Raw genomic sequence first — 21,580 nt, 5'->3', positions numbered from 1 at the left:
CTTGTTTCTTTGCTCTTGAGAGCTATGCTCAGGCTGTCAGACGTTGTCATTATTTACAAAATATACCTTCATGACGTCACTGACTATGGGAGGGGGGGTTTTGTCTGTGTGTCTGCAGATATTTGAACCACGTGAGGGCCGCCTTGCCTCAGGACACAGCTGGAGGCTACAGCTCTGCTTTGGCGTGCCATCGAGCCATCCAGGATGCGTTCAGTGGCCTCTTCACCCATATTGGCTGATCCCAAACCACTTTAAGGACTAGAAATCAGCACTGAAGAGGACGCATAGTTGTAGTGGTCAGTAATTAGAGACCAATACATTTTTCTTTGAGGTTTAATTTGTTTTTTACTTTCATACACACAGTGAATAAAACATGAATTAGTCTGTCGTTACAGAACTTTTGTTAAAAAATAACAAATCTTCAAGGAAAGGAAGTATGCCACAGCTTAAGTAGAGCATAAAAAAATGCCAACCGACTCCTGTGGACGAGTTCTCACATCCGGTCTGGACGCAGAGACATAGGAAATCAATGATACCCTCCATAATATTACAACCATACCTCAATAAAAAGTGGTATGGTACTACTGTACCACAACAAGGCATAGTAGCATTACATCTCCCAGGTAGAAGTTTTGATACAACTTCTATTAAATCTAATTTTGTTGGTGTACCGAATGAAGAATGGGGAAAATGCAACCATAAAAAAAAACTAAAATATTGCCTCAATTGCAACAATCAAGTTGTGATTTCATTCATTTTCATGATGAATCTGCAGTTTCACATTTCTGCCGCTTGGAGGCTGGTTCCTCTGTGAATAATTGAAACAAAACAGTCAGCATAATGTACATTGACCAACATCACTAGGCATCATTGAATGTGAACATATTGCCGGCAATAAGTAGTAAAATACTTCCCTACAAATTTATATTTAAATGAATTGAATGATGTGAAGTTCTGATACATTGACTATAAAATAGATTGTGCCCTCAAAGTTTTTTTTTTGCCTTTTACTGACTATTAACGCAAGAATGGAGCATTATTTATGTCAATAATTTCTCACCCTTCTGGTCTTCACATTGGCCGAAGACGACTTCTTTAGGGAGAGTAAAGCTCACACACAACATATCTTTGTTGGGTGCCACGTTGCGGACAAAATGGACGGAGCAGCGGTCCTTCAAAGTGAAGCCCAAGGCCAGAGACGCCCTTTCAACCATGTCTCTCTCTGGGTTATCGTCTTTAGAGAAGCCGTAACAGTGTACTGTTGGGAGGTTCTCGTCGCAGGGAGCCTCCTGATGCAGAAGCCCTCTGAAGGAATCCAGGAACTCCAAAGCCAAAGCTGGCAGGTTCATCACCACGTGCACTCTATTGTTTTCTTTAATCAGCGCTGGAAGCTCTTGCTTGAGCGGCCCTCGGACGAAAGCTCGGCCATCCAAATTGAAAGATTTCACTTTGCCTTCTACCTTGTTAACTTTGCTGTTGTGCTGCAGCCACTTGTAGGACTCCGGGTTGAGGTCGTTGGCGAAGACGTCGGCGCCCGAGCGGGCTGCCGGGATGGCGAAGGGTCCCACGCCGGCGAACACGTCAAACACTGTGTCGCCGCGCTTGACGAGGTCCACCACGCGTTGGTGTTCCGTGCTGAGCCTCGGGTTCCAGTACACACAAGAGAAGTCAAACTCGTATGTTGCCCCGTTTTCTTTCACCTAGAAAACAGACACGGAGGAGCATCAGAATTTATGTCATGGCCACACGAGACAATGTGTGTTAATCTCTTTTATATGGCGCAGGTTCTCAACATGTTGAGGGCTGGCATTGGTGATTTTAAAAGTGGCACTTAAGTGTTATAAATACTACAGTAAGTGTCTTTAAAATGATAAGGGATCAGATTTAATTTCCTACATGTAAAATTATGCTAGTGCAATCGTTTTCATTCTTTAACATGATGCTTTAAGTAATTTTCCAATATTTTGAAGTGTTTCTTGCATGAAAGGTCTTAACAATCTTACCTTAGCAAACATGTTCTCTTCTCCAGCCAACACCTCCATCTTGAAGTTCCGATAAGCTGAGTCGATAATATTTTTCTTATTGACTACACACGTGACACCGGGGTTTTTGTCCATGATCACTTTACCTACAATAAGGGGGAGGGAATAAGAGAGAACATGTTAATTCTGATCATCACATACTAGTATGACATCTACAAAAGTATCATTCAACACTTGTTCTTGAAAACTGGTTTCACCGATGAGGTTCCTGTATGGCAGCTGGTGGTCCCTGAGGTTCATGTGTGCGATGTGTCCTATTCGGCTGAAAGCTGACGTGACATCCTGCCCTTGGGGCAGCACGGCTTCCAGAACCTCCTCACTCTTAAGGTTGTCGTAGGTCAATTTCAAGTCATATTGCTGCAAGTCTTGGGAGACGTCAAATGACCTCAGCGCTTCCGCTTCATCCTCACTAAAGGAGGCCCCCGATGACACCCTGTGAGGGTCCAACAGCACCAGCCGAAAATCTGGACTCTCTTCTTTATCCTGCACAACTCTGGGCAACCCCGGCCGTTGGATGGTGGCTTTTTTCAGACTCTTCATCACTTTGTTGAGGAACCGTGTAGGAACTCGTAAAGCTGGGACAGTGATTGTCTGAGCGAATGCCTCTTTGTCAAGAGAAGTCATACCGCGCACCTGCGGGGGCGCCTGGTATAGTTTAGCCTCCATGAGAGGCGTCGGGGCAAGGTTGATAAAAGGAGAGGTTGCGCAGCTGAGTTTTTGGAAGTGAGGAACGTTTGCCTTATTTCGTGTCCGTACGCCTAAGACTCTCCAGAAAAGGCTGTAAAGACAACGCAGGTATATTAACAGCGGACCGCTAAAATAGCATGAATTAAAAGAGTCTTTCACAACATCTATTATTTTACTGGTTAATTATACCGAAAAATACCACCGGCTTTTTACCTTAACATCCTTCAGCCAGAAGCATGCTTCTTCTACAACGTCATTCGTGGTGGACCGTCACTCTCGTGTGATTGGTCGGAATGGGAAATGCTTGTGTATGATTGGCCAATTGCGAAAATGACGTCGATTCTGCGACGGAAATAATAGGCACGTGACTCCCCGGACTAAAACAAGCCAGAGGCAAGGATGCAAAAACTTAGCTAGAGAATAATGCCAAAGTTTTTGTGAGACAGTTCCTCGTGTTATTTATTTTGTTGGGGGGGAAAACATGAGTATTAACGGGAATGATCACGCGGCATTTAACAGCCATGAATCTGCAACCGGAGACACCGAGGGAAACGAAACAACGCCTTTACTATCTATTGTAAGTCTTTGCCGAATTAGTTGTCCAATATTATTATAATTTTTAAATTATACAAATATACTATATATTTATATATATATATGTTTATTTATATATATTTATTTATATCTATATATATTTATATATATATATATTGATTTATATATATATATTTATTTATATATATATATATATTTATATATATTTATATATATTTATATATATTTATTTATATATTATGTATATATGTGTGTGTATATATATATATATATATATATTTATATGTATTTATTTATATAAATATATATGGCATAATATTTTCCCAAAAGAAGGCATACATATAGCACACAAAATTAGATTGATCAAGTATATACGTACGCCATCCATCCAATATGTTATGAGGTTATAGGGGTTGTGGCAGATATCTGTCCAAAAATTGAGTCCATCGATTTAGATCACTTTTTAAAAGAAGCAAGGGCAAATATATAAAATATAATGTATTTATTTATATCATTTTTTCGATTCCTCAATTTTGTTTCTATATGTTACAAACACATGGAGATCGTCTTCAGTATGAAAGCAGGTGTCACCAATCCAGTCTCTTTTCCATACCTCCCTTCTCCAACATACCTGAAACAAATAACCAGGATCGTTATCAGGCTGATGGAGAGATTTTTGAGGAGTTGATCATTTGATTCAGCGGTGTTGTAAGAGGGAGACATGTAAAACAGACTGGATAGGTGCCCTCGAGGACTGGAGTTGGTGATTCCTGCTCCATAGAGAAACTACTATAAAATGAGAAAAAAAACACAGTAAGAAAAACATACTAAATACAGAGAGACAACTACCCACGTAAAGATAGAAATAGTGCAGAAGATAAATTTGTTCGACAAATACAGAGCCCGTGTTCTGCGATTAGCTGTCCACCAATCCAGTGTGTCCTGCACCTGGTGCCTGTAATTGGCTTGAAGAGGCAGCGACCCCTGTAAGGACAAGCGGGATGGAAAATGAATGAATGAATCCAGAGACTTGAAGTGCATCACCTCGGTATAGTGACAAGAGTGCAACTGAAACAGTGGTTTTGCATTATAAAGTTACAGTAATATAGAATCCTAACCAACAGCTGTGTGATGCATCACCCAGCACCTCATAAACTTTCCTTAATGTCATTTAAATTCATATTTAAAAATGGAATCAAATTTACCTAACGTCAAAGATGACGCTTGTTTTCTTGGCAGTGAATCCCAGTTCAGCAAGTCAATCCTTGGTTGTTGTGACACTGACACCAGAGTGACCACTCGTCCTCTCCAGGATATCCCCTATTAGAGGGGTCAGTCTGTTAGTCTGTCCAGAGCAGCAGGCAGCTGTCCTGCAGCTCAAATCCCTTCCTATCCATTTCCATTTCCTGATCCCGCATGCCAACGTGTTGCTCTTTAATGAGATTCATCATCAGGCCTGGCCAGTTGTTCTCCACAGAATCAATGTAAATAATTTAATTTCGAGTGTCCGGTAACCCCTTGTTCTTATTGTGCGCAGCGAAGCCGGACCAGGGGTGCCTCTTTTGTCTCCTCTGTTTTTAATCTGATGAATGCCATCATGGGTAGTGGAATTCTCGGACTCGCTTATGCCATGGCAAGCACTGGCATAGTTGTTTTTTGGTAAGCAAACGCTTACAGGCATGTGTGAAATGATAAAAAAAACACGTATATCACAATTTCTACCCTTCCGACTTAGCATCCTTTTGATACTCGTGTCCAGCCTGGCTGCATATTCCATACATCTCCTCCTCAAGCTTTGTGACTTGACAGGTAATCATTGTACTTTTTTTTCATATTATTGTTATAATAATTATTATCATTGTCTTGCATATTGCTGTTATACTAAGTGATTTTTAAATGGCTTCTTTAGTTTGCTTGATGTTTCCTTCTTTATGTCCGAAATAAACCATTCCATTAAAAAATATAGATAGTCGACATGTGGATACTCGGACGTTTGGTCGCCCGGACGTTTGACAACATGACAGAGTTTACTGTTGAAACCAGCTCTCAAAATTATATTCATGAGAGAGAGTTTAATATCTAAATATCTACTGTTGAAACCAGCTCTCAAAATTATATTCACCCGGGCGACCAAACGTCCGGGCGACCAAACGGCCAGGCGACCAAACGTCCGGGTGACCAAACGTCCGGGCGACCAAACGTCCGGGCGACCAAACGTCCGGGCGACCAAACGTCCGGGCGACCAAACGTCCGGGCGACCAAACGTCCGGGCGACCAAACGTCCGGGCGACCAAACGTCCGGGCGACCAAACGTCCGGGCGACCAAACGTCCGGGCGACCAAACGTCCGGGCGACCAAACGTCCGGGCGACCAAACGTCCGGGCGACCAAACGTCCGGTCACAGACATGATTACTGCATTTCAATGGATTGTTTGTTTTACCTATTATAAAGAAGTGTTTTTTTTTTGCAGGAATCAATTCATATGAAGATCTGGGTGGACGAGCATTACAAAAACCAGGAAAAGTTAGTATTGTCTATTGATTAATGTGAAATCATTTCTTTCAATATGATTGACATGTACTTGCATTTCATTTCAGTATCTTTAATTTTTGCTACATTTTACAGTGGTGTACACGCATACAATTTAATGGACCGTGAAAAAGTTCAATTAATTGATAACTGCCCCAAAAACTTCAGCTGCAGGAGTTACTCTCCAAATTTATAGTTTAGACTTTTTTTCTTCTAATATGTATGTTACATGTGTAATTGTAAACCAGATGTGCTAACAACTTGGCTCCAGTGTCTCAGTCTAGAACTAAGTATTTCTAATATTGTAAATAATTCCTTTGAATAATTCAGACGAGTTAAAAAAGATCCTGATTAGTGTCACAAAATACTCTGTATTACTTTAATACAGTTAAACTTTGCTGGCCCCATTGTAATTCCCATACATACATTCTCCAGGCAGACATTCTAGGACTGGTTTTAGTATTAGTTTGACTAAGTTGCAATTGTACATGCTTAAAATTTGACGTTCACTGAAATTGTAAATATTTCTACAGGTTCTGGTTGGAATTGCGATCGTAATCCAAAATGTTGGCGGTAGGTTTGCTCTTGTTTCTTATGACCATACACGCATGGACAGAATTGTTGATACACCCCTCTGTTTACAAAAGATAGATGGTTGCTTCAACTCCTTTAGACGATTTTCAGTGGGATTTAGATCTGAGTTTACAGCCGTTTCAGAATAGTCCAGAGATGTTTAAGTGACAAACTCTTTTGCCAATGTCTCATGTTCATATTACAGTTGTTTTAGACCAGGGACTGTCTTTGCTTGATCGGTTAGAACAAAAAAAATACACCCACCACAGCCCTCAAGGTCCGGTTTGCCCACACTTGTTTTAGACTCTCCCTTCATCCAACCACTTAAGCCCGCAAACCGTTGTTTCTTACATGTATGGAAAGCATTTTTTTCATTAGTTTGCCCTTAAAACTGAAGGTTCCCACTGCCGTAAATATTTTAGCCCTTTCGGTTTATTGCCCCTTCAGCTGCAAAGGCTATTATCCAGATTTCCCTGATAACCTTTGACTCCGTGGCTGCCGTCCTCTCAAGCGCTCTCCCCCGAGCCCGAAACCTGACTTCTGCTATAATTGATTGCTGACGGTAAATCCCACTCCCACCCCATAAGACCCTAATGGCAAACCTCCCGTTAAGGCTTCATCCCTTCACTTGGCAGCTACGCCGATCGTTCTCAGTCGCTCAACCGCTGTGCGGCCCGGGGGATTGCTGCGCTGCCCCTCTGCTATGTCTGGGGGTTCCCTCTGCATGTAGGGGTCTGCATCTGTCTGCACCCAGACCCCCTTTTTATAAGAGCGCAATTAGTTCACTCTGAGTAAACATTCATCGGCACTGCCATGGGCTGATAGACCAATTGACCTTAATTACTGGCCAAGCAACCCACGGTGTCTCGCAGTCAAATGAAAGTGACTCTCTCTTATGTTCCACACGGACTGGCTTTACTTTGATGACCACACACACATACACAGCTCACGTCCATTTTCTTCTCCTGTGTGCTCATTGTTCCATGTTTTCTTACCCCTCGACCAATAACCGATCCTTCTCTTCACTCAAGAGCCGCTTTGTTAGAGACGTAAGTATTGCGCAACCTTCATCAGGTATTGCCGTGGAAGTGTTGTCGTTTGACGTCATTGTAAGCATCCATTCATTCTCCACATCCTCGCTTACAAAATGCATGAAATGAAACCAGCGCAATCATGTCTGTTGCGTCTGTGTGTTGTTATTGTGTGTTTTTTGCTAGTGGTGTTTTGGTTAATGCTGCTTTTAAAATACGTTTTTGGAATCCTATTAAGTAAAGATTATGGCATCCTCTCACTACAGAAATATTGACACAATGTATTATACAGTTATTCACAATTCTGTATAGGAGTCTTCTACATTGCTTTGTTTAAAATAATGACCTTGTTTCCCTGAATACAGCCATTTTTGTGTTGATCTCGATAAAGAAGCTTGCATGTTCCCCTTTTCAAACTTATAGACCTACATAATTATATTATGGTTCAAATTGCACTTCATCTACTGTAGCTTTTTAGAGAGCATAAAACCCCAGCTCAAAGGAATAAATCCTGCCCTAAGACATCTGTTAATTTTATGGCCATATTTGAAACTTATTTTTATGGATTTGCGCTATAAAAATATTGAAAAAACAATCTGTGACTGTGCCAAATCGAGACTAACAAAGAAAGGATAGTGTACATTAAAAGACATCTCTGTTATCAATCATTGCACCCCATGAAATGATTAGTACTCTATAAAATGTGTGACTTTATTTAACATGTACAATGTGGCGGTCACATTTTGAATGAAGTTTCGCACCGAATTCAGGATGAATCCCCAAAACGAGGCCCATTTACCGGCGGACTTAAACGCTTATTAACGCGTTTCCTTATTCTCTGAGTGAGTGTCCTTGTGTCTTGTGTGGGCCGGCGGGTTATTGGAAAAAGTTCTCCTTTCTAAACACATGCAGGATCTGAGGGATTATGGTCATAGTTTATTCAACGGCGAGTGCAAAAACCTTGCCCCGGGGGTAATAACGTCCCACCTAACCCCGGCTGTGTCTGCTTTCCCCAAATGTAATCCCTTGACATTATCTGCCTTTATCACTGGCAACACGCTGCATCTGAAGCCCATTTCACACCACAAGCATGCTCTTGTTCTGCAGCAACCTCCGTCAATACTTGCGAACGACCCTAGGAAATGACCCTTGTCCCCCTTCTCGGATTGGCTGTCCGGGAAGGATATGGAAGCCCTTTGGAGGCTGATAATGTCCTGTTTCCTTGTGAGGCGGAGAAGTAGCGGGATTAACGTCATATATGATTATTGTTTGCATTCCTTTCCTTCGCATTTCTCCAAAGAAGTGCGCTACGTCTGCTCCTCTGTGCTAAGGGCTTTGCTTTTGAGCCCTTTTGAGCTGTCTGCTCCACCCATCTGCGTTAACTCAGAAAAGCACCGCCCCCACACCCACCCTAATAATAATATTAATACACGCGATGTGCTTGGTGTGCCTGTTTTGACTTTCTTTGCAAACAAACAGTGTGAACATTCCCTCTGCTCTGTTGCAGCCATGTCATCGTACTTGTTCATCTTGAAGTCGGAGCTTCCGTCGGCCATTGCCTGCTTCCTGAGTCCAGACCAGTCAAGGTGGGTGTGTTTCTGGATCACTCTCGTACAGGGTGGGTGTAGTCTGAAGGCCCACAATTATTGACATTATCAGGAGTCATGCATTGGTTCAAATTTGACCATTTACCTCATTCAATTGGTTGACTCTGTCAATACGAAAGGTCACAAGACATCCCCTTTTTTCAAGTGAAATAGTTGTGTTCCATGTCGACTTCAACACAGAATTTACAAAAACATTCTCCTCTTTCATCATAAAAATGTTGTTTTGTTAAATTGATAAATATCTTTGATGATGAATAAGTGCAAGAAAATACACAGTACAGTGATACCTCGATTATCACGGTTAATGTGGACCAGACATGGCCGCGATAATAAAAAAAAAGGTCACTCCTATTAATTTATATATATATATTTATATGTGTATATATGTATATATTTGTGTGTATATATTTGTATATGCATATGTATATATTTGTGTGTAAATATTTGTATATGTATATATTTGTATATGTAGATATATACACACATAATAACGCAATTATTAGCATGAAAGCCTTGCGATTAACTGATTAATCCCGTTGTCATATACACAAACCAATAATAAATTCAAAAGTAGTACCTTATTTTCTCGCATATTTGCCGCTCCGCGTATAAGCAGCACCCTTAAAATTGCCTTAAAATCGTTGAATTTTACAATTTCTCTCGTATAAGACGCCCCCTAATTCACAATTTTCACTTCCATATTCATGGTTTTAACAGGGACTACAAATGTGTTACTTTGAAGGGAAAATCTTAAGAAAAGGTATTGCAACAAGGCACAAGCAACTGAGTTTTTTTCACGTTTTATGCCAGAGATTTCTTTCTTGAATTTCATTCATAGATGTCAAAATAAATTTGTCTTGCGTTATGGCGTTTCGTCCATGTCACCTTGCAGTTTTGTGCATGTCAAGTCTAATTTGTGGGCATATAAGCCGTACCCTTCAGTCATTTTTTGGGCAACAAATATGGCGTATATGCGAGAAAATACGTTATATACAGTTTTATCAATCATACCCAAATCTGTTTTTATATCTGTAATCTATAACAGATAAGCTAATTATATAAATTGAATGAATTTGCTTCATAATGTTTATCATAATTCAAATAAAATTCTTTTAAAAATCGTAATTTAACACGTTTTGCCATGTCGCGACATGCAAAGTTTCAAGAGCATAAAATCAGTCATCAGTACATACAGATCTCTTTGCAAAGTTGCAAACTACATAGACCTTAACCATAATAGTTGCATGTTTTGAGTAATTACTCTCTTCATAAACTTTCTCCTTCACACAAATGTCAGAAAATTGACTTATCACCGTTATTGTCTCTGCTGGTTTAGTGAGAGGTCGTTTTGCTTTCCGACATTCAGCATTCGATTGCTCCACAAAGCAGCTGTTTTATATTAGCGCTCTGCTTTCACCCTCAAATCTCTCACACATGTTCCCCGGAATCAGACTGATACAATGGGATATCGGTTTTGCCAGTATAATTACAACCCACTGCAGAGGGAAACAATGTTTTTCTTAATGAGCGGTTTTGAGATGCGAGCAGAGGCACATTTGAGCCTAAAACTATTTTGTTTCAGCATGTGTTCTATTAAAAATCACTTGTAGCTTTATGGACCATTCGTCATCCAAGGCCCAATGCAAAATTCCTCCGTTGAGGACAGGATGCTTATTGCCTTGCGCAGGCCAGATTTGCACAGGTTATTAAACACATTTGTTGAGACTGACTTTGAGACTCCTTCCTTTGCTCAAGGCTGTTCTGGTTATAGAAAAGCGTGAAATCTTCCACATTTCATGGCTGTCTTCAAACTAGCGTGCTTCCCTGTAATCAGGCAGGACCCTGCGTGAAAGAATTCTCTACAGACTTGTCCATGTGAGTGTCTGTTTCAGTAGAGTGGTTTTAGCTATTTATCTTAATAAATATTGTCTCCAGCTCCTCTTAGAAATGTTGGAAAATGTGCAAACTGACCAATTCAAACAACAGAAATTGGACTTGGCCTTTTTAATTGAAAAAGTGATCAACAACTTCTAAAATGTTTGGATTTTTGAGAAAGATTATGGGTCTTGGCAGCACGCTGGATTTCGTGGTTAACATGTACGCCTCACAATTCTTATATCAAGACTTCAATCTCTATGTGGAGATTGTGTTTTCACCCTCCCTGTGTGGGTTTTCTTTGGGTCCTCTGGTTTCCTCCACATCCCAAAAACATGCGTGGTAGGGTTATTAAACGTTCTACATTACATGTGTCTAAGTGGTGGCCCGGGGGCCAAATCTGGCCCGCCGCATCATTTTGTGTGGCCCAAGAAAGTAAATGATGTGCCAACTTTCTGTTTTATGATGAAATTCAAATGAAGATTGCAGATTATTTCCTGTGTTTCCTCATTTTAAATCAATAATTGCAAAAATTTGTACTAATTTGAATCTCCAAAAATGATCTATCGATTAGCACGATCGAGAAAGCTGTCAATTTATTAATCGATTAATTTTGGCAGCCTAGTTTGAAGACATAACAGCCCTCCGGATGTAATCGAAACTACCATGTGGCCCTCGACAAAAAATGAGTTTTACACCCCTGTTCTACATCCTTCATGGGTGTGTGTTTACATGAATGGTTGTTAGTCTCATTGTGCATTGCGATAGAATTCAGGGTGTATCCCGCTTATTTCTACTACTGAAATCTTGGAAAAAGTCTCTTCAGGGGATTAACTTTCCATATTTCAAAGGTCCGAACATGAGGCCCCTTTGACCTTGCTGTGAACAGAAGAATTGGCATTGAAGACATGAGCTTCCATGACATTCGCCTGTGAAACTGCAGAGATACAGTAAATCCTTCAGTGCCAATGCTAATGCTCTGGCAGTGAAACTGCCAGGAAAGGGTCACGGTGTTTTGATGCGGTCAAAGCAGGTGCCGCCGTCTTTGGGAACCCCATAAAGAGCGCTGGAGCCAGGCCCCGTGACCCCACGCTGCGGTCCCAACAGCAAGCAGCACTCTTCCCGTCTGACCTCGACCCTGGCGGAGACGGCGTTCCTTCCACATGCGTCACCTTAAACACGGGCCCGCCTCAATCACCATTAAAGGGCCCCGCCTTTTTCTTCAGCAAAGGAAAATATTATTCCCCCTCTCTCCAAAAACCAAGCGATACGTGGTGTGATCTGATCTGATGGAGCGGTGCAACGTTTGAATGTGAATTACATAATTGTTATGGTTTGTGAGGGATAAAGCCTTTAATGGGTACCACATGAGAGCTCTGTCGTTTTGAATTGGAGCGTTAAATGGAGACAAATTTCCAGAGGCGTCCCATTTTAAGTTACTCGCCGTCCCTGACTTTTTGGAACTAATTTTATTTATTAAATGCCTCTCATGCAGCCTTGAGGTTTTTTTTACATCCATTTGGATTTTGCTTCTGCAGTCCTCCAGTGGAACGTGCAATGACAGTATTCAAGTGGTTTTCTCTGAAATATTTTTACTTTGGTGGTGTACTTTTTATACACAGTATAGTAGTTGGGGCAACCGGACAGTTTTTGATTTGTTAAGGAAGTCTGTAGAGATATCAGTCTGCGTACTTTGCTTTTGAAGGCTGCCTTTGGGCATGTTAGAGTTACTCTCACATCTCTTTATTCCAGCATAAGTATTGTTTAGGTTTTACGAACGTTTTATTTAGTTACAAAATTGCCATTCTTTTTAACTAATAATTACTGCCTCCCAGTTCATATGGATTGAATGTCTATCGCATCTCAATGGCACTGAACTGTTTTGCTGTACTACTAATTTGGGGGGGGGGTTGGTGAGTGACAAGCTGATTCCACAATTGCAGTCAGTTTTTTTTTGGCCACAGCTTACAACTTTCCCAGGAATCTGCAGATTTCAACATCAAACACGGAGTTAAAAACAGTCCACAATATGTAGGGAATTTGGGTTACAATGTCCATGACATGACGTTTCGACTTTGCGATGTTAGTGGCTCAACCGCCATTAAGTCACCTGCACCATAGTACCTGCTTAGCTATTGCATAGTGTTTGTTTTTGTTTGTGCATTGGGAGTATATTTTGTCCACTTTTGTTTTTTCCCATGACGGCCCCAAAGAAAAAAAGCTAGTTTTTTTAGGTTTAGCTAAAAGAATACAAATTTTACTGTTTAGTACGAAGTATTTTGATGTAAGTTTAGACTTTGACAGTGAAAACCGACTTATGCGGAAATTTGGGTTACGTCATCAGTGCAGGAAGGTAACTCGGTTGTAATTGAAGGACTCGTTGTCCAGTGCCAAGTGCAGAACATTACATTTTGTTTGTCTGCTTTTTCATCAGGGCTTCTAGGCTTCTAGATATCCCTGTTAAATAGCACCTGCCAAACAGAAAAGAATACATTTAATTGTCTGGCTAAATGTTTACTTTTTTCGCAGCAGTGTTTGCAAAGCCAATGAAAAATCTATATTTAGTTTTGTTTCATTGGTGCAATGTCTTGCACTTTTTTTTGGTGAGGCATAATGTAGGCTCATGTTTACAGTATCCACGTGACCTCTTACAACTTCATTCAATACCACTTGTGTGTCATACCCATTTTTAATTAGATGTTTTGCACTTTATCACTAATGCAAATTTACCAATGAGGGAGAGACGATTTTAATATTTGTTTATTCATAACCACAATATTTTGCAGTGTTTTTTGGTATTAACAAAATGATTTTTAATGAGAATATTTACAACATTATTGCATTCATTTGCTTTATAACTGGACATTTTCGGTTGTTATTTTAGTTACCTGTAGAATCAATTTGCTTCCACCACTGATTCCTATGCTTCTATTACTTAAACATAATCATGATTACAGTAGTCATACTTTTATAGTATCATAATGTTACGTAAACATTGCAGTCATGTCTGTTTTTTCTAATATTTAATTGCAAGTCATTGTTTTTTGTTGCTAAATAGCAATCACATGTTACTGTACAGTCTTTTTTCATATTATTTAACTCAATGGCTGTCATTGACCGCAGTAGACATCCAACCCATTTTGACTGGGAGGTATGGCAGCGATAATTATATCACTGACAGTCCATCAGTCAAATCGGAGTCGACATCTATTGTCGTCAATGGCAGTAAAACCTGATCCTTCAATGCCAACTATCCCAGTTGAATTGAATATCAATGCCATCATTGTCATTGGAACTGAATGTGGTAAGCAAACAGGGTTCCTTTAGTTTAAAAAAATGCCAAAAATGAGTCACACCTTACTTAACACTAACCACAGCGGTCCCCTCCCCTTATAAACAATACCCTGAACGTCTGTCACTATTATTCATTCAATTGTTTCTTGTTTTACAGAGAGGCCTGGTTTGAAGATGGCAGACTGCTGCTAATCCTTGTCACGATATGTGTTGTCCTTCCTCTTGCAATATTGCCAAAAATTGGTGAGGAAGCAAATGAAGTGCCATCTTTAAAAGACTTCCCGTGACATGTCTCACTCACCCTTTCAGGCTTTCTGGGCTACACCAGCAGCCTGGCCTTCTTTTTCATGCTCTACTTTACCATTGTGGTGAGTTGGAATGTTTACCTTTAACCCTAGAATGGTAACCCTCTATTTCAGGGGTTACCGTTCACGCTTCTGAAATAGAGGGTTACCATGGTTACCGTGGAAAAAAATGGGTCCTAAGCAAGACGGTGCAATGAAGGGTACCCATTTTTGCAGTGGTGGTCCGTGCATTTTCTCGTTGCTCCTTCTACGGGTAAAGTCCACTTCCTAGCAGCATTTAATTATTAAATACAAATACTGGAGCTTTTCAGACATTACAACCGGGCCGGGGGGTGATTTTCCCGGGAAAAGACAGCAATGGACGTCAATGGCGAAACGGCAAACATTGCACTAAAATGGGGTAAAATCCACTTCCTAGCAGCATTTAGTGATTAAATACAAACACTGGAGCTTTTCAGATATACTAACAACTGGGCCCACAATTGAAATATTATTTAGGAATATAGCCATATTTTACTCACCAAAAATCCTTTTTAACTGTACACAATCATCCTCCCTTCTTTCTTCCTTCTTTTCTATCGCCATCGAAGCTAATGCTGAAAGCCGAGCCTGTCCTGTCGTATTTCTGGCATAGTCGGTCTTGAAAATGGCTTTAAATCAACACAACAATATATTTGCTTGTGCAGCTCGCTACAGATACAGTTTGGTAGATATGGCTAATCACTAGCCAATCATAGTTGGTGAAAGCGATGACGTATCCCTAGGCCTGCGACAAGGCAATGACCTATCCCTACGCGTGCGACAAGGCAATGACGTATCCCTATGCCTGCGACAATACATTGTGGTGTTGCCAACTCGAAATCTGATTGGTTAAAGCAACAGTCTTATCGACGCTTGTTTAATGCAGCAGAGCCTGCAGAACTGATTGTGAAGGCCTTGAGGCAGATTTCTGACCCTGGCAACAAATAATGGCTGAAATGTGATTGGTTAAATGCTTCAACATGAAAACACACATCTGGAAGCAGTGCAACCAGGGGAAAAGCAATGAAAGGAAGCTGACAGACAATTTGGAATTATTTAATAAGTATTGATGGACAAAATATAATATATGATTCAGATATTTCTTAGGCCAGCAGAGAAGGCCTTGAAGGCCCTGACGGCCCGCCACTGCATTTTTGACAGGTAACCATGGTAACCCTCTATTTCAGAAGCGTGAAAGATAACCCCTGAAATAGTGTTACCATTCTAGGGTTAAATAAAAAATAAATGACACTTTTTGATTTTTGTTTGTTTGTCAAAACCTTAGATTGTGGTCAAGAAATGGTCCATACCATGCCCGCTGCCAAAAAACAGCACCTTGTCTATTGGTGCGTACCAGGTAATACCGACTTCCCTTAGTAGTCTATATAAGATGTTGATCTTATGTCAATGGTGGTCTAGACTAGAAGTGTCTGCTTGATGAGGACCAGAAAGGGCTGTGTAGAGTGACTGCTACCTTAGGGGAAGGAAGTTCAGGTGACCCCGCCTCCTCACCCCTTCAGCCCTGGAAGTGACCTCTGGCCTCTTTTATTATACAAACCATACTAGAACTCCAGACCTGGCGTGGGATAACTTGGAGGTTTGTTTTCTTTTTAGCTCCAAACCACCAGGCAGTGGAATTTTGCCATTTCCCCGCAGTGCTTGTACAGTGGAGCCTACAAAATTGAACACAATATTTTCCCAGAGGAAACCATTTCCAATGCATTTCTTCCAAACCCTAACTGTCAAAATCGTCAAACTTGCATTAGTTCTACATGCACTATTTTAACATTCCAGTCAAACAAATGTAAAAGAAATAAGCAGATTCATGATGAACCAAAAAAAACCAAAAAAAAGTAAAGCGAGTAGTCACTACAACTAAAGCTAAAATCTGAATTGACATAATTCACTGGACTACATCCCATAATTTATCCGCTGCCATTGACAATTAACTATTAAAGTAAAAGCATTTACAGCATTTGATTGGCTGTTTCCTTAGTTTCAGTGTCATAAGGGCTAAAATGTTACTATGTGGTCAAACTAGAAATTGTTCTTTATTTTAGACTAATGCTATATTCAACACAAAATCGAACATATACTTTGTTTCCTCCCCCTACTTGTTTTTTTTAAACCCTCAATTTTTTGCCCACATTCTTTTTAATTATACTTTAAAAACAATTTGAAGGATACTGGAGGAATCCTTCCGGAAAAGAAAAGATGTGACAGGTAAGGCAGGGAAAGTACAGTCAGACTCCTTGCTTTGAAATTTAGTCGGGATTTAAAACATGAATTCTTCAGCCACTTCGTATTAAAATTGAGGAACCTTTTAGGTTCCGTTGTATTTTTCGTATGTCACCGATTCTTCACGCTAACAGATCTCTCTCTCTTTTTGCCTTTTGTTTGTGCAGGTATCAAATTCCTCCGACTTGGAATGCACGCCCAAACTTTTTGTCCTTTCCAGTAGGGTACGTACGGGAATTCAGTCCTTTCTGCTACACACACACATACACACGTGCACTCAGTAAAAACAACAAGCCGTGCCTTTTAGAAGTCGTTGTTAAGTGTCTGTAGACTGAGGCATGTCACACTTTCACCTTTGAAACATGGGCTGTGCGTGACTGCAACTGAGACTCGAATGCATGCAGAAACTCATAAAGTTCTCCTTTAAAAAAAATATAATTACTATTATTCACCGCAGCTCTTTTACATCATTCAATTTTTCATCATATATTTGTAGTCTCATTTAAGCCATGAATTCAGTGCTTAGCTCCACTCTCACCAGTGTCAAAGTGTGAGCTGATAATTCGCTAAAAGTCATACCGATGTGTGTTTCAGAGTGCCTATGCCATCCCCACCATGGCCTTCTCCTTCCTTTGCCATACAGCTGTACTGCCCATCTATTGTGAACTGGACCGGTCAGCTATTCACATTTGACTGAATAACGCCATGTTCACTGACCCCCAATACTCCGACTCCGTTCTGCCCCTCCTAACAATGCCCACTGCATCTGTCTTTCCTTTGGTCCGCTTACCCCCTGATTCTCATCGCGCATGTGAAAAATGACATTTTTTTAATTAACTGTACTCACAACAATACAAAGAGAAATATACATAGGGGTAAGCAGTTAACATTTCAAGTTAAAAATACAAAAAGAGAATAAATAACCAAAAGGGGTTTGCCTTTTTCCCTCCTCACTATAATGGCTGCGCTAAAATGACTTTTTTTTGGCAATAGGATATTATGCCACTGAGGCCATCCAAAATGGTTTATTTTCATTAAAGTATTTTTAGCAAAAAAACAGAAATGCACTTATATGGGCCAAAAGTGCAGTTGAGTTTGGCAACCGTTTAATTCCATTTTCACATACAAATAATATAGTTTTAGAAAGAATATATTTCCCTCTTACTAATTGAAAAATGTATTATTTCTTATGTATTCACGGAGTCGGATTATATGGGATCTGGGGATTACCTTTTGATGTTTTACAGCATGTGTCCTTGTGTCTTTCTTAAATCATGATTCTTTAGGCCAACCAAACCGAGAATGCAGAGGGTAACCAACATTGGTATCGGCCTCAGTTTTCTGGTTTACTTGGTTTCGGCCCTTTTTGGCTATCTCACGTTTTACGGTAAGCCATCTCGCAAAGGTGACATCAAACCGCAACAGTCTGATCTGTTCTTGTCTGCCCACAGCTCACGTGGACTCTGAGCTTCTGCTCACCTACGACACCTACATGCCACGTGACGTGATGGTGATGACGGTTCGGCTCGCCATCCTCGTCTCCGTGCTGTTGACCGTACCGCTCATCCATTTTCCTGTTAGTACATACTGCTGAATTCTGTGGGCTCGCACACCTGTGCCAACAGACTAATAATATATTGTATTTTAAATCCTTTTGGAATTCTGAACAGTACTTGTATTCTGCGCCACACAAGTGGTATTATTATTCTACCAGTTTTATTATGCTAAAAAAAAATTGTTGCACCAATTCAAGACATTCCAACATCATTTGTCACAATGGGCCTTTTAAACAGCATATTCAACTGATACAGGAAGTCCTCGGGTTACAATGTCCTTGACCTTTTGACATCACGACGACCGTGCTCTGTTCGCCATGAAGTCCCCTGAATCGTTGCACACAGACCGTACGTCACTAACAGTCAAAGTCTAACAACTTCGAGTTCACGTCACCTAAAAATAAGGACAGTAATTTAACGTATCGGGTTGCATGAATGCTTCATGTCGCAATGTTGATGCGTTACGTTCTTTGTATTTGCACGTAAAGTTTGACCTGTCCAGTCAAATCCGACTTCCACGGAAATACGGGTTACATCGCCAGCGTAGGGACACAAGTCGGTCGTAGCTCGAGGACTCCCTGTACTATATAGAACTTTTTGATCAAAGTTGATAAAGCGGGATGTTTTTTTATCATTTCTGTGTGTGCATGTTTTCCAGGCTCGTAAGGCCGTGATCTTACTGCTGCGTGGAGATGGTCCCTTTTCCTGGCTGATCCACGTCACCACAACTGTGGTCATTCTAGGAGTGGTGCTTCTGCTGGCCATCTTTGTGCCAGATATCCGAAATGTGTTTGGAGTAGTGGGTAGGACACATTTTTAATTTTGTGACACATATTTCCAACCTGTCCTCTGGCAATCTGTTGATCTATTGCAAGGGTGTCAGACTCTGGTTGGTTTGCGGGCCGCTTTAACGTCAACTTGATTTCACGCGGGCTGGACCATTTTAGATATAATATTTAGATATTTTTTTTATAAATGGATTAAAAGAACTGGATTAAAAGCCCTGAATATTCAGTTTTTTATAGATCTAAAACAAAGTTCATTTTAGTTTTTATATATATTTTTTAGATTTTACAAAATGATTTTTGAACTAAAAACAGAAAAAATGGATTAAAAAATTACAATTATTGATTTAAAAGGGGGAAAATCAGGAAATTGAATATACATCTATACTCTTCATTTTCATTTGATCCTAAAACAGAAAGTCGGCACTCATGATTTACTTTCCCGGGCCACACAAAATGATGTGGCGGGCCAGATTTGGCCCCCGGGCCACCACTTTGACACATGTGATCTATTGGTTGATCGATCATGGCAGATATAATAGTACATTTTGGGGTGTAAGGCGATCGCTAACAATAAAACTGACCTTGTCAAATGATTGCATCTAGAGTCAGTCGGCCACATTAGCCCTCCAGGATTTGGCTGCAGACATTTCTGATCATTAATTTATGCTCATTGTTTCTGACCCCAAGATAATGTTTAAGAATCAGCTGCTCATTGCCACTGCATTTTCAGCACTATAAAGTGCACTGGGTTATAAGGCGCACCTTAAACGAATGGCCTATCTTAACATTTGTTTCATATATAAATCGTACGGATTATAAAACGCAATACTAGTCGTAGTAGTACTGGTGGTGGTAGTAATAGTAGTAGCACTAGTAGGAGATTGTGTCACACATCCACTCGATGGAGCTGTAGTAGTGGTTTGCAATTGTGTTATCATCAACTAGATGGAATTACAACTTCATTCTCATAGTATTGTGATTTTATTCTCCTAATATTTTTCTTCATAGTCCTATTTTTTTTCTTGGTTTCTTTGGACTTTTGTTGACTGAATGTTGAGGAAGGCTCCGGCAACTAAAGTCATGTGGATGCTCAAACTTAAATCCAATCCAAGACCATCATCTCTGCAGCAAGAAAGTATAATACTTGACATTGCAGGGCCTCTTTGGTTAAGATGGCCATATTGCGTTGCAACTGACGGTTGTCCACCTACACAGTATGAGAAAAACTCCCCGAGTGATTCACTTTAAGCCTCCAATTGAACATTAGTGGCTGTTTTAATGTGCCATTTGCCATTCATTGTATTTCTGTTCTATAATGGCACACCCTTTTTGTATTGTAGTTGCATAATCTGCTCCGACATATTTCATACTGTGGTCAACCATTTCACAATTTCTGTTATTATCACACAAGTTGTCATCTTTGTTTGCCAGGATCGACGACATCCAGCTGCCTCTTGTTTGTCTTTCCCGGCCTCTTTTACCTCAAGATTAGCCGCGAGCATTTTCAATCTTTTGACTCCATCGGGGTAAGTATGAGCTCTCCACACAGATCAGATGCGGAACCATTTGAAAGGGTTTCACTTGATTCAGACAATGCCATGTGCAAATGCTGTGTTTGCAGGCGGTGAGTCTGGTGGTTTTTGGTTTATTCATGGGCGTCGTCAGCTTTTCCATCATCATCTTCACGTGGATACAAAGTTCCTAGGCCCCGTTTGGCTTCCTTAACTCATTGGCTGCCCTTGATAGTGATTACATGTCCAATCCATTTGAAGTGGGAGTGTTGGCAACAAATGAACGATTGGTCATTCATTGCTAGCTTCCCAGTTGAAAGGTATTGGACATTGATAATCTCATATAAATAAATCCAGTATAGGGATGAAAAAATACACATGGTTGACCGTCCAACATCGTCAATGACAGTGAAAGGTTTAGAGCAGTAGGGCAGAAAGGGACAAATAATACCAAAGAAACTACTGGATGAAATGATGGAAAAGCCATATGAAATTGTGTGCCACCTCGCGATGTTTATTTTAATGTCAAATTGTCATAATCTAGAAGAATACAACACAAAATCATTTTTTTTTGTAATAGCCTCACTTTTTTTTTGATTTTACAATGATTTTTTTGTTTACAGTCTGACAGAGCATTTGTAAAACTTGCACTTTTCAAATCAAGTGTATTTTCTAAAGATTTGCCTTGGTCGGAATTTACTGCTCTGTCAAATGTTGCACATATGGAAACTCAATGGGAAAATTTGATTTGCTGCTACTTGGAGTTTCCTTCCATTTTCAATCCTTAAACTTGATTGTACAGTAAGTGGTTATTATGCAATTTATAGTCTACTCTACTGTACTATACGTTAAATAAGACTCAATAAAAAAAAGAAATATTCTGTTCCAGTATGTCCCATTTCGTACATGATGTCATTAGATTAATCTTACTCATCAGTCAGACTAACTGTCTAATTGTCAAAATTTT

The 21,580-nt window shown here is 40.2% G+C and overlaps 3 protein-coding genes across 3 annotated transcripts in view; 2 read left to right on the top strand and 1 right to left on the bottom strand.

Annotated features, from left to right (window-relative positions):
* The window catches only part of mnat1 (MNAT1 component of CDK activating kinase), a 39,987-nt gene extending 39,599 nt beyond the window's left edge, over positions 1 to 388 (top strand). The window contains exon 8 of the mRNA XM_077620551.1: positions 119 to 388. Coding sequence (XP_077476677.1) covers positions 119 to 239 — 121 coding nt within the window. The 3' untranslated portion in view covers positions 240 to 388. The remainder of the gene's footprint in view (positions 1 to 118) is intronic.
* Positions 322 to 3,072, bottom strand: trmt5 (tRNA methyltransferase 5). The gene is made up of 5 exons (XM_077620549.1): positions 2,943 to 3,072; positions 2,240 to 2,820; positions 2,004 to 2,128; positions 1,061 to 1,700; positions 322 to 808 (listed from the first exon to the last, which is right to left on the bottom strand). Exons 1-5 carry the CDS (start codon positions 2,948 to 2,950, stop codon positions 759 to 761), a joined length of 1,404 nt encoding a protein of 467 aa, XP_077476675.1. The 5' UTR covers positions 2,951 to 3,072; the 3' UTR covers positions 322 to 758.
* Positions 3,072 to 21,504, top strand: slc38a6 (solute carrier family 38 member 6). The gene is made up of 16 exons (XM_077620550.1): positions 3,072 to 3,306; positions 4,822 to 4,943; positions 5,020 to 5,093; positions 5,756 to 5,808; positions 6,348 to 6,387; positions 8,926 to 9,004; positions 14,352 to 14,437; positions 14,504 to 14,562; positions 15,806 to 15,877; positions 16,926 to 16,982; positions 17,353 to 17,432; positions 18,045 to 18,145; positions 18,210 to 18,334; positions 18,973 to 19,117; positions 20,534 to 20,628; positions 20,724 to 21,504. The coding sequence occupies exons 1-16, from the start codon at positions 3,211 to 3,213 to the stop codon at positions 20,805 to 20,807; spliced, it is 1,368 nt and encodes a 455-aa protein (XP_077476676.1). The 5' UTR covers positions 3,072 to 3,210; the 3' UTR covers positions 20,808 to 21,504.
* Positions 21,505 to 21,580: the final 76 nt, after the last annotated feature.

This window comes from Stigmatopora argus, chromosome 15 (assembly GCF_051989625.1).
Source record: "Stigmatopora argus isolate UIUO_Sarg chromosome 15, RoL_Sarg_1.0, whole genome shotgun sequence".
Taxonomy (NCBI): domain Eukaryota; kingdom Metazoa; phylum Chordata; class Actinopteri; order Syngnathiformes; family Syngnathidae; genus Stigmatopora; species Stigmatopora argus.
Note: the sequence above shows the minus strand (reverse complement) of the source record. Positions and strands in the feature narration are given on the sequence as shown.

Bases quoted from the DNA above. Each gene is read 5' to 3' on its own strand.
- trmt5 (XM_077620549.1), bottom strand. The intron at 1,701-2,003 runs GTAAGATTGTTA...TCTGTTTTCTAG, and splicing joins AAGAGAACATGTTTGCTAAG to GTGAAAGAAAACGGGGCAAC. The intron at 809-1,060 runs GTGAGAAATTAT...AATTATTCACAG, and splicing joins CCAATGTGAAGACCAGAAGG to AGGAACCAGCCTCCAAGCGG.
- slc38a6 (XM_077620550.1), top strand. From the start codon at position 3,211: ATGAGTATTAACGGGAATGATCACGCGGCATTTAACAGCCATGAATCT. The intron at 9,005-14,351 runs GTGGGTGTGTTT...CTTGTTTTACAG, and splicing joins CTGAGTCCAGACCAGTCAAG to AGAGGCCTGGTTTGAAGATG. The intron at 18,335-18,972 runs GTTAGTACATAC...CATGTTTTCCAG, and splicing joins TACCGCTCATCCATTTTCCT to GCTCGTAAGGCCGTGATCTT.